Source organism: Atheta coriaria, unplaced genomic scaffold (genome assembly GCF_025399875.1).
Source record: "Atheta coriaria isolate IRGN ID8LTWV9N9 unplaced genomic scaffold, Caltech_Dcor_3.1 hic_scaffold_9_pilon, whole genome shotgun sequence".
Lineage (NCBI taxonomy): Eukaryota > Metazoa > Arthropoda > Insecta > Coleoptera > Staphylinidae > Dalotia > Dalotia coriaria.
In genome coordinates, this window is record NW_027045451.1 from 9488927 (window position 1) to 9501964 (window position 13038).

The following is a 13038-nucleotide window of genomic DNA, read 5'->3' on the forward strand; positions in this document are numbered from 1 at the left end:
AACTCGGTTTGCAACTTTTGTTCGGCATCATTAGGTTTCGGCGAATCGCATATTAGGAAATGAAAAGATTTTTTAAATACGTAAGTAATTTTAAATGTTAATTTATAGATGTGGTCTGTCGTCAACCGTGTTTATTCGTATAGTGGTGTATGGAGTTTGCGTGTGGAATAAATTTCGTTGCTGGCGAATGCTCAAACAAAATTGCTAAACAAGTAACCCTAGGGCAATAAGGAGTAATCTCGATCTTTCTTTGAATAAATATGTACGGATTTTATTTGCAGCAGCAGAGAAAAAAAAAACAATTTATTCTCAGTGTTTTATCTCTAAAGTTTTTTGGTTTAATGGAAAAAGAGAAGAAAATATCATTTAATATTATTGTTTTTTGTTTCATTAAATTCAAAACTAGACATGATGACAGAGTTTTTGTTGGGGTTGTTAGTTTAGTTGAAAAAATGGTATTACAACGTTTGATATTGCTTCTGACGTCAATGTTGAGTTGACAAAACAGAAAACTTGAGTTTTTTTGACATAATCTAAGAAAGCACAATTAAATCTACAAAAATATAATCGAAAATTTTGCTTTGCTCCGTATTTTTTATATTTTTGCTGTTTTTTCTTTTTTTTTGTTAATACATATTAATAATAATATTCTACACCTAGTATTATTAATAGTACATTTTTATAATTAAATATATCGGTACTACTTAACTTTATTGCTTGAAAAGAAGTTATTTTGGAATTATTTCATTTTTGTCAATTAATTATTAGTAATGTCTTCTTTATTTTTTCTATTTATTTACTTAGTTACTTAATTTGTCTAAAAGAAGTAACAAAACAATTATTTACATAAAATATTCATAAAAATTGCCCCAATGGTAGCATTTTCTTCATAATAAAAAAATATAATTTGATGCAGTTACATATTTACACCAAACATCATTAACACCTGTCAAAATCAGTAGACACGAAAATAATATAATGTTTATCGTTGTTAAATAATGGAAAAAAGACTACATGCTTTATTATTCTGCAAAATATTGATTGTAACGAGCGTAAATTAACTTTTAAATTGAATCGTTTGTTCTGATTGTTACCAATTTGATTTTATTGTGCGAAAATTTAATTTCAAGTGTACGTAAACGATTTCGCGACTCATAATTCACAATATAATGCACATAATTTGTTAGCAACTTGTCAAAAGAAATTTTCAAGTTTTCACTTTGTCATTCATAAAAACTGCAAAATAATCGAAGTTTTTTCACAAAACATTGAAAACTAATTTTATTAAATTAATAATTATTATTTTATAAAAAAAAATATTAAATAATATATATCTCTAGATAATTACGTTTAAAGTTTATTGAGTGTGGACGACAGGATGAATCACATGTTTTCCAAATCTTTCAGTCACTTTCGGAACTTTTTCCAGTCACTTCAGAGCACAACTTGTCTTCATCAATTTATTCACGAAAGGAAAAAGTTTGTTTTACAACTTTATAATTAATTTTTCTTCTTAATAACACAATACACTTTATTTTAAAATCAATACGTGTTTATGATTTTGGATAATGTCATTGTGTTGGATGCGTTTGAATGTTGAAATGCGCTTGTGTGGCCGAATATTTCGCGGGTAGTTCCGTGCCGCCGACGACCGGCAGTGAGCGCGCGACTTGGAGCAAATGCGGAGTGCGTTCGCTCTTGAACCGCCGCCGGGACGCCGCCGACGGGCGGCAGGACCAACGACGCGGCGCTTACGACACGCGCCGGTGATAATAACGCATAAAACGGACTAAAAACCAGTAAAAATAATTGATTCTAACTGCCTGAACAAAAAATATAAATAAAATATGATTTATTATAGGCATAAATTATTCCCCATAATTTATTAGGTAATTAGTTCATATATAATATAATATTATCAGTTTTAGCTATATTTTATAGATTCTGCAATAATATTTTATCGCACAAATTTTAAAAATGAATTTTTTGTTTGTTTTGAAAAAAAATAAACTTAAATTTAATTTAAAAAGACATTAAATTATTAATTAATGAAAAAAGGTGTAATTTTAATCAAGGAAAATCTCCTGTCATTTGTTTTTATCATATTTTTGACATTTGTAAGTTTTTAAAAAGTTTTCTTTCACACGATAAACATTTGCTGCGCGCCACCGGGTTTTTCTTCCGTCTGCTGCATTTTCATGATTTGATTCAGCCGACCCTCGTGCATCTTTACAGTAGCTGTCATCCGTTTAATGTTTTTCATCAATTCCATATTTGTTTCTTCAGTCATCATAATCGTGCGTTCCGATATCTCGTTGTACATTTCTGTTTGTGCATTCAAAGCGTTGATTTGTTCAGCGAGCATATGACCGCGTTCTGACTCTTGTTCAACACCTAGCTGAGTTTCTTGAAGAGCGGCTTTCATTTCTTCATAAGCCCTATTGGGTACAAATAATATGATTTTAAAATTAGTGTTATACACTGTATAGAATACTATTTTGATAGCATTAAAGTAGTTTTCTTTCTTAAGAGGTAATACAGTTTGAGCTTTTACTATTTTTGTATAGTTTTGTCAGTCACTAATAGAGGCCGCTAGTGGCCGACTACTGAAGACGCGGGTATTCTACTATATTAGTTGTACATACTCGCACCTAGATGGCGCTGTTTTATGTTTTTGAATATCACTTACCCGGTTAGTTTAGTTTCACCACCTTTCTTTCTCTTATTAGCTTCTTCATAACTTTTAGCTTGTTTCTCGCGCGCTGCGCGAACTGCCTTCAGTACAGCTTCCATCTGATCGCTTTCTTGTTTAATATCCTAATGAATAATAAAATTAACTTGATAAACATAAGTAATAATTTTAACTGTACAGTCTTACATCAACCCGTTTCTTCAATTTAACACTCTCCGTATTCAATTCTTGTTTCATTTGCGAAATAATATTAACATGTCGCCGCTGCATGCGCATCGCAATCTCTTCCTTCATGTTAGCCATCAACTGCAAAAAGATCTCTACCAAAAATGGAGGATATGTCTCTTTCAAAGTAGTTATAGCTTTCTTCGTGGGTGGTTTATTAATGCAGTATTCCCACATTGCACTGGGCAATTCGTATTTGTTTTCCTCAGCAATTCCGGAAGCTTCGAAGAACGATTGCTCCAATTCGGCACCGATGTTGTCCAAAACCTCTTCGCGCGTTTGTGTTTGTCGCTTGCGGCGATATGTGAGATCAAACAATAACAGAAGTAATTCTACCCGACGTTCTTTATCAGGCATGAGAGCATACTGTGCGTATTCATTTCTGCGTTGCAAGTCTTTAATTAATTGGTCCATGAGACCGTCCACGATAGTATTCTCTTGCGTGGTGATTTTCCCGTCTAACTCATCGCCGATGTTTTGTAGAATCACCTCGTAGAAGGTGATAACTCTTTGTCTTTCATGAGGATCCTTCCGTCGGGAGAGAATTACCTCCATTTCTGTTTGAGGTGGGACGTATTCTTTGAATTTCTCTTGCATTGCGTTATCAAAGGCCCTGTAAAATTTCTTTTAATTAATTATGAACTTTAAAGTAATGTAGGATGTTTCTTACCCTTCACCACCACCGAACCATAAAGGTTCGTCACTCATGTTCACTGCTACGTAGGCAAATGCACCTTCTCCACCAGGCATCGCCCTGGTAGCAACATAGGTCCTACCGTCAGGTGACCCATCGTTTTCATCCGCGGCTGGTGTTGTTTCATTTAACTCCTCGACCCACGCAGGAGTAATAATTTCTGTAGTCAATGCAGGGAAGTAACTGGCTGCGTCGTCAAAATTGATGTCATCGGGATTCTGTGTAAAAGGGCCTGATAGTTGCTTTTCTTGAAGGTCCAGTAGTAAATTTGATAGGAAAATGTTGCGATTGCGTTTTTGAGATATTGTGGAACATGCCTCCCCACAGAGTTTTTGCAACCATTGCTGAAGCAATATTAAAATTATAAATGGGACAATGAATTAAATTAATAAGTCTACTTGTGCTTTTGGTTTATCGCATTCTTTGAGTTTTTGCATGACGCCGCTAGTGAAACCTAGATAGAAGAGGAAATCTTCATCTAGTTTATCTTCGACACTCATTTTGGTGGTGTCAGAAGAACTTTACATGAAATTTATTAGGTCACATTTACTGACAATATCAGCAATTTGACAAATTATGTTTTATGTGACAAGTATAATTTGTTTTGTAATTTTGCTATGATTTTTATAGTTTGTCAAATCATCAATTTAAAGATTCAATTCTTCGAATCACGAAATTCAAATACTCGTATGTAGTTTCGATGAGACAAGACGTTGGTGTATAAACAACTTTTTTTGTTGTGTTTTAATAACGAAATGCAACGCGCACGTTTTACGCGCAATAACGCTGCGCGCTCGGCTTAGCTGCTGGCTTGCTGAGCGTACCGGCTCTAAAGCGACAGTGCACTTTAAGTATTTGTGTTAGTTTCGCGTGGTTCGCCACTCGCCGTGTTACCTCAAAATAACAGATCAACCGGTGGTATAGCCATTAATCACGTAATTTAAGTGTCTGTGAATTTAAATGAGATTAATGTGCCCCTCAATTTTGTATTATTTCGGGTTTGCACGCGATCTAGGGGGTTCATTAGCCTCACCGCGACGTCAAAAGATGCGGAATTAAATTCTCCGTGTGGTGGAATTTGTTTGTTGCAGGAATTCAACCTACAACTTGCGAAAATTTTCATTCAAAGGTGATTTTGTCACCTTTTACCGTGAAATTTTTGTATTATTTCGGGTTTGCACGCGAACTAGGCGACTGATTAGCTTCGCCGCGACGTCAAAAGATGCGGAATTAAATTCTCCGTCTGGTGGTATTTGTTTGTTGCAGGAATTCAACCTGCAACTTGCGAAAATTTGCATTCAAAGGTGATTTTGTCACCTTTTACCGTGAAATTTTTGTATTATTTCGGGTTTGCACGCGATCTAGGGGGTTCATTAGCCTCACCGCGACGTCAAAAGATGCGGAATTAAATTCTCCGTCTGGTGGTATTTGTTTGTTGCAGGAATTCAACCTGCAACTTGCGAAAATTTGCATTCAAAGGTGATTTTGTCACCTTTTACCGTGAAATTTTTGTATTATTTCGGGTTTGCACGCGATTTAAGCGGCTCATTAACTTCAGCACGGCATCAAAAGATGCGGAATTAAATTCTCCGTCGGGTGATATTTGTTTGCTGCAGGAATTCGACCTGCAACCTCCGAAAATTTGCATTCAAATGTGATTTTGTCACCTTTTGCCGTGAAATTTTTGTATTATTTCCAGTTTGCACGCGATCTAGGCGGCTTGATAACTTTAGCGTGGCATCAAAAGATGCGGAATTAAATTCTCCGTCTGGTGGTATTTGTTGGTTGCAGGAATTCAACCTGCAACTTGCGAAAATTTGCATTCAAAGGTGATTTTGTCACCTTTTACCGTGAAATTTTTGTATTATTTCGGGTTTGCACGCGATCTAGGTGGTTCATTAGCCTCGCCGCGGGGCCAAAAGATGCGGAATTAAATTCTACATCGAGTGGTATTTGTTTGCTGCAGGAATTCGACCTGCAACCCTCGAAAATTTGCATTCAAAAGTGATTTTGTCACCTTTTGCCGTGAAATTTTTGTATTATTTCCGGTTTGCACACGATCTAGGCGGCTCAATAATTTCAGCGTGGCGTCAAAAGACGCGGAACTAAATTCTACATCAAGTCGTATTTGTTTGCTGCAGGAATTCGACCTGCAACCCTCGAAAATTTGCATTCAAAAGTGTTTTTCACTTTTACCGTGACATTTTTGTATTATTTCGGGTTTGCACGCGATCTAGGCGGCCCATTAACTTCAGCGCGGCGTCAAAAGATGCGGAATTATATTCTCCGTCGGGTGGTATATTTTCTCTCTGTATCACTCGGTATATTACTGTTAATTACCTTCCTGGTTAAAGTGGGAAAAGTTTATTGTTGCAACGTACTGTTTTTTTATCATTGGCTTTCTTTTTGTAACACCCTGTATATTAGTTGCATGTATTAATTGCTATTTCTTAATGCGAATGTGTGTGAATATGCAGGTCGTAAGCATCTCTTCATGCATTTTCTTGTTATGATTTTATTTCTCCTCTTATTTTTCCGATTGTAATACTTTATCTTACAGTGAATATTTAAATTAGGCGCAGTGTTGTAAACACCAATTGAGCCGTTTATTTTGAAAGTGACCTAACTCCGTTTTTAAATTTTTGCCGGTTACCATGGTTACATGTACAACTTCATGTTATTTATTAGTGACGCACTTCAGATTGCTTATATTCAGAGAAAATACGGTACATTTTTTACACATAAGTTTTCCGAATTAATTGAATAACTGAGCCGTGCAGTTTGAAAGTGGCCTAACTCCATTTATAGTTACATCAAGCTATTTACTATTGATAATGTCGGAAAGCAGCGATGAAGGTAATTTCAATTAATTAGTATTTACAAGTTCACCTTATTTTTGGGACAATTGCGTTGGTTAATTAACCTGTACGTTTAATTAATATAAAACTTAAAATTTAATATTAAATTATAGAAATTATTGCACCCATGAGGAAGAACAGAAGAAGACCACTTAGTTCATATAGTGAAGAAGAAATAGTAATTAATAATTAAAAAAAAGCGAATAACAAAAAGAATTATAGAACAATATTCCTCGTCAGAGGATGAAGATTCAAATAACAATGCAGAAAAGAGTGATGCACCATATATCTAAAAAGTGCGAAAGATTAAACAGAATTCAGGAAAAAGATATTGCAGTCAAACCGGAAGTATTGTTCAAGAAAAAAATTTCGAAAACAAAGATTGTGGTTGTCGGAATGCGTGCACAAAAAATTATAATGAAGAAGAAAGAAAGAATATTTTTGAGAAGTTTAGGGGTTTGGCAGACTTTAACAAACAAAATGTATTACTTCACGAAGCTGTCTGTGAAACGAAAACGTTTTGTTTTTCAATTTGAAACATCTTAAATTATGTTGAATGGACTTGGGCATCCTCAAATTTTATAATGAATCGGGCTGTTAATTTTGAAAGTGGCCCAACTCCATTCTTGATAAGGAAACGCACGTTATTTACTTAATAATTGCCACTATTTTAACAGGAACTTTAAATTTAACATCCTTAGATACGCTTAAGCAGTATGACTCCTTAGTATCTTTTACCTATATTTTTAAATTCATTGAAACGCAAAACTTTCAATATCTCGATTTGAAGATAAATGGAGTTAGGCCACTTTCAAAATAAGCGGCTCAATTATTTAATTAACTAAGGTATACAGTAAACTTTTACGAAGGCTCAATCATATTACACCCCAAAGCCAATGAATTCTTTTCGTATGCCGAGAAGTATTGAAAGTAAAAGTAAATTTCGTTTATGTGTATTTCAACATTGTGAATTTTATGTTTCGTCTTCTCAACTACGTGTTTATCAGTACGTTTGGGTATAAACAACTTTTTTGGTTCGACTGACGCGTGATACCGCTGCATACCTGCCATGTACCCGGCTACGCGCAGCGCACACGGCAGTTGTTTCACCGCGTGGTCCGCGAGCTTGTCTCTCTAATCGCCACGCGTTTTGAGGGGTTAATTGGATTAATCGTCGTGTATTCTTTCGGCCATCGACATAATATTCGCAATGGGCATGTGTGCCTGTTTTGTTTTATGATTTATGGCGGTTAGAGTCTTCTTAAGTGAGAAATAAGTGCCCGTTAATGCCTGCGCGTGTTTTCAGTTGATAGAATATATTATAGGATAGAAAATCTCCTGATCAATAAGTTAATACGGTTTAACTTAAATTGATTATTCAGTTTGAGGGATATTAATTTTGTAGCTTACAAACACGTGGTGCAATTTTAATCAGAATTCTTCTTAGTCACGTTTCCAAAAATAACATGTTTGATTTAATTATTACTAGCACGGTTTTTAAAATTATCTGAGGATTATTAAAATGACAAAATTCATGTGGTCGACCACGCTTACTTTGCCGTCGGGCGTCGGTTCGGTCATGTTTTTGATGATCACGTAAACATTTTTAATCGAATTGCATCATTAAATTAATAATTTCTTGTTGAAATAAAATCTTGAACGGTGAATAGTTTTTTGTCTTCGCAGTCTATGTATATCTTAATGTTTACAAAGAAATAGTTATTTTTATCATCTTTAACCACTGTGTTGCTACGCGCCGTCGCTTGCCGTCTGTTGATTATAATTTTAGATGTTTTCTGCCGGATATTCTATCAATTTATGATGATGCGACTACCCGTCAGTTACCTTCAGTTGATGCTACCATCAATTAATAAATATATATTTACAATATATTATAATGTTAGTGTTTTATTTTTGTAGCACTCTATTGCTCAATTTTCCGATATTTTTGGGGCAAAAACTCTGATTTTATATTAAAATATTGTTGTTAATTTGTAAATTTTCCTCTTCATATTGTGAATAATGACTCCCTTTGTAGTTTTTGAAATAATCTTTCTGTAACACCCTGTATATTGGTTTTCCTAACAGCACGTACGTAGAAAATCACCTTTAGTTCTGAGTTTTGAGTGTTCTCTGTTTTGAACATGGAATTGTCTTTTTAGATCACCCTGTATATATGTTTTCCTTTGTGTCCGTGAAAATTTTGCTTTAGCTGATGTTTTTAGTATTTTCCCTTTGCACTTTGAATTTTCTTTCTGAAACACCTTGTATATTAATTTCCCTGATCGTCGAGTGAAAACGAGCGGCGTTTATAGTGTTGAGAGTTTTTTGTTTGCACTTAAAATTCACCTTTTGTAACACCCTGTATATTTGTTTCCATTTTCAATCACCTAGAAAATTTGCTATTTACTAATTTCATTATCCGGTAGAACTTTATGAAGTAGTACTTGCTGGCATGTGCGCGGCTATGCAGGTCGTTCAATATGGAGACATGTATTCTGTTGACTTGTAAAATCTAAACTTGTATTCTATTATTAATAAATAAATAGTAAGATATATTGACTTCTTTGATTTGTATACCCCTTCTATCATTTCAGGAACAGGTCTCTAAGAGAGTTCCCTCTCTCAGGGGATGATCCCCACTATAAAAATTGTTAAGGTATCCTGTGTGATTTGTGTGCTCCTTCTTTCATTTCAGAACTTGTAAGAATATTTTTAAGTGTCACCTCTCTTGAGGCGACTTAAAATTTAGAAATATTTGAACAAGACCTTATAAGGATTGCCCTTATAAGGAGTTCCTCTCTCTGGGGTGATCCCCACCATAAAAATTGTTGATATGCCTGATAATTTCGGGGATGAAGCGCAGAGACATCGTAGCTGTAGGTTGGGCCGGGAGCAATGGACGGATCGAAGCAGTGGGCGATCGACCAGAGCGCCTCCGACCTATGACTGTCTTATAACGACACGTGCCAAAAATTTAAAAATCTCATCCACTCCTGTTGCTCTTTCTTCCATCTCCTCCCCTTCTCTACTCTGTTCTCTTCCTTCTGTCTTCTACTCTTCTCTGCTATTCTTTTCTTCTACTTCTCCTATTTCTCTGTTCTCCACTTTCTTACTTCTCTTATATTTCGTTGCAATTCACATATGCAACCCAAATTACACCTGTTATTTTTATATTTGAGAAAAATGCCTTCTATAACTGGGATTCGATCCGTGCCTACTAGCATGCTAGCAGGTGCACGTACCCACTCGACCACCGAGTCATTTTATCATTGTTATTTGATTCTTCTATATATGATTCTACTTTATTCAACTTTTTAAAAACAACAACACAACACAAACAACAGCTATATATTGTACACGCTCGACGCACTTAAAAATTTATATGGAATATGATTCAAGACATCAATCCTGCAAACAGCAAAGGGGAAACCAGAAAGAAATATGAAGAAGTATATAATATTACAATAGGTTTTATTAGAAACATTAAAAACTACATACAAACAAAAAACAGGATAATGATATACAATTATATAATGCTCTTTTTATAACTTTTAACAAAATAACTAAAAATGATATCAATAACAGCTTCAAAATGTTGTAAATTTATTTAATCGTATTTGCAATCATCATCAACAGCGAGATACGGAATTAAATTCTGCAGCGGAGAAAATTCTTCCGAACATACTGTGAGACTGCCTCCACGTGCTATACTAAAAAAAAAACTACAATACAAGCAACAAGTACTATGGGGCATACAAACAACTTTCAATATAACTCGCGTTACGGAATTTTCTCGCAATATATTTCTATACAGGGTGATTCAGAATAAAATTCTGCATCAGGAAAAATTATTTCGAAGTTATTGTGAGACCGCGTTCGTGTGTTATAGCAAAAACTACAATTCCTAGCGCAACGAGTACTACGGCGCACACACACATCTTTCAATATAACTCGCGTTACGGAATTTTCTCGCAATATATTTCAATACAAGGAAATAAAGAATTAAATTATGCATCTGGGAAAGTTCAATCCGAACTTAGTTTAAGACCGCGTTCGCGTGTTATAATATTAAGAAAGTACAATTCCTAGCGCAACGAGTACTATTGCGTATATGCGTATACACACAACTATCATTATAACTCGCGTTACGGAATTTTCTCGCAATAAATTTCGATACAGGGAAATAAAGAATTAAATTCCGCATCTGGGAAAGTCAATCCGAACTTAGTTTAAGACCGCGTTCGCGTGTTATAATATTAAGAAAGTACAATTCCTAGCGCAACGAGTACTATTGCGTATATGCGTATACACACAACTATCATTATAACTCGCGTTACGGAATTTTCTCGCAATAAATTTCGATACAGGGAAATAAAGAATTAAAATCCGCATCTGGGAAAGTCAATCCGAACTTAGTTCAAGACCGCGTTCGCTTGTTATAATATTAAGAAAGTACAATTCCTAGCGCAACGAGTACTATTGCGTATATGCGTATACACACAACTATCATTATAACTCGCGTTACGGAATTTTCTCGCAATAAATTTCGATACAGAGAAATAAGGAATTAAATTCTTCATCTGGGAAAGTTAATTCGAACTTAGTTTAAGACCGCGTTCGCGTGTTATAATATTAAGAAAGTACAATTCCTAGCGCAACGAGTACTATTGCGTATATGCGTATACACACAACTATCATTATAACTCGCGTTACGGAATTTTCTCGCAATAAATTTCGATACAGAGAAATAAGGAATTAAATTCCGCATCTGGGAAAGTTAATCCGAACTTAGTTTAAGACCGCGTTCGCGTGTTATAATATTAAGAAAGTACAATTCCTAGCGCAACGAGTACTATTGCGTATATGCGTATACACACAACTATCATTATAACTCGCGTTACGGAATTTTCTCGCAATAAATTTCGATACAGGGAAATAAAGAATTAAATTCCGCATCTGGGAAAGTCAATCCGAACTTAGTTTAAGACCGCGTTCGCGTGTTATAATATTAAGAAAGTACAATTCCTAGCGCAACGAGTACTATTGCGTATATGCGTATACACACAACTATCATTATAACTCGCGTTACGGAATTTTCTCGCAATAAATTTCGATACAGGGAAATAAAGAATTAAATTCCGCATCTGGGAAAGTCAATCCGAACTTAGTTTAAGACCGCGTTCGCGTGTTATAATATTAAGAAAGTACAATTCCTAGCGCAACGAGTACTATTGCGTATATGCGTATACACACAACTATCATTATAACTCGCGTTACGGAATTTTCTCGCAATAAATTTCGATACAGGAAATAAAGAATTAAATTCCGCATCTGGAAAAGTCAACCCGAACTTAGTTTAAGACCGCGTTCGCGTGTTATAATATTAAGAAAGTACAATTCCTAGCGCAACGAGTACTATTGCGTATATGCGTATACACACAACTATCATTATAACTCGCGTTACGGAATTTTCTCGCAATAAATTCCGATACCGGGAAATAAAGAATTAAATTTCGCATCTGGGAAAGTCAATCCGAACTTAGTTTAAGACCGCGTTCGCGTGTTATAATATTAAGAAAGTACAATTCCTAGCGCAACGAGTACTATTGCGTATATGCGTATACACACAACTATCATTATAACTCGCGTTACGGAATTTTCTCGCAATAAATTCCGATACCGGGAAATAAAGAATTAAATTTCGCATCTGGGAAAGTCAATCCGAACTTAGTTTAAGACCGCGTTCGCGTGTTATAATATTAAGAAAGTACAATTCCTAGCGCAACGAGTACTATTGCGTATATGCGTATACACACAACTATCATTATAACTCGCGTTACGGAATTTTCTCGCAATAAATTTCGATACAGGGAAATAAAGAATTAAATTCCGCATCTGGGAAAGTCAATCCGAACTTAGTTTAAGACCGCGTTCGCGTGTTATAATATTAAGAAAGTACAATTCCTAGCGCAACGAGTACTAGTGCGTATATGCGTATACACACAACTATCATTATAACTCGCGTTACGGAATTTTCTCGCAATAAATTTCGATACAGAGAAATAAAGAATTAAAATCCGCATCGCGTGAATCCGAACTTAGTTTAAGACCGCGTTCGCGTGTTATAATATTAAGAAATACAATTTCGAGTACTATTGCGTATATGCGTATACACACAACTATCATTATAACTCGCGTTACGGAATTTTCTCGCAATAAATTTCGATACAGAGAAATAAAGAATTAAAATCCGCATCTGGCAAAGTGAATCCGAACTTAGTTTAAGACCGCGTTCGCGTGTTATAATATTAAGAAAGTACAATTCCTAGCGCAACGAGTACTATTGCGTATATGCGTATACACACAACTATCATTATAACTCGCGTTACGGAATTTTCTCGCAATAAATTTCGATACAGGGAAATAAAGAATTAAAATCCGCATCTGGGAAAGTCAATCCGAACTTAGTTCAAGACCGCGTTCGCTTGTTATAATATTAAGAAAGTACAATTCCTAGCGCAACGAGTACTATTGCGTATATGCGTATACACACAACTATCATTATA

At 35.2% G+C, this 13038-nt stretch overlaps 2 protein-coding genes and 1 long non-coding RNA gene across 3 annotated transcripts in view; 1 reads left to right on the forward strand and 2 right to left on the reverse strand.

The window, feature by feature from the left end:
* The window catches only part of LOC135798354 (orexin/Hypocretin receptor type 1-like), a 37232-nt gene extending 35524 nt beyond the window's left edge, over positions 1-1708 (reverse strand). Inside the window, exon 1 of the mRNA XM_065311183.1 lies at positions 1349-1708. The gene's annotated coding sequence lies outside the window, so the exon portion shown is untranslated. The remainder of the gene's footprint in view (positions 1-1348) is intronic.
* Positions 1709-2073: 365 nt separating this feature from the next.
* On the reverse strand, positions 2074-4390 carry LOC135799232 (uncharacterized). Its single transcript, XM_065312247.1, has 5 exons — positions 4010-4390; positions 3588-3955; positions 2879-3530; positions 2690-2817; positions 2074-2438 (listed from the first exon to the last, which is right to left on the reverse strand). Exons 1-5 carry the CDS (start codon positions 4109-4111, stop codon positions 2141-2143), a joined length of 1548 nt encoding a protein of 515 aa, XP_065168319.1. The 5' UTR covers positions 4112-4390; the 3' UTR covers positions 2074-2140.
* A 1457-nt stretch (positions 4391-5847) lies between these two features.
* On the forward strand, positions 5848-7410 carry LOC135798597 (uncharacterized). Its single transcript, XR_010549748.1, has 2 exons — positions 5848-6467; positions 6583-7410. It is a non-coding gene; the product is annotated as an uncharacterized lncRNA (long non-coding RNA).
* Positions 7411-13038: the final 5628 nt, after the last annotated feature.

Coding starts and splice junctions, on each gene's coding strand:
- LOC135799232 (XM_065312247.1), bottom strand. CDS start 4,111: ATGAGTGTCGAAGATAAACTAGATGAAGATTTCCTCTTCTATCTAGGT. Junction 3,531..3,587: donor TGGTTCGGTGGTGGTGAAGG/GTAAGAAACATC, acceptor GAAATTTTACAG/GGCCTTTGATAACGCAATGC. Junction 2,439..2,689: donor GGTGAAACTAAACTAACCGG/GTAAGTGATATT, acceptor TGTACCCAATAG/GGCTTATGAAGAAATGAAAG.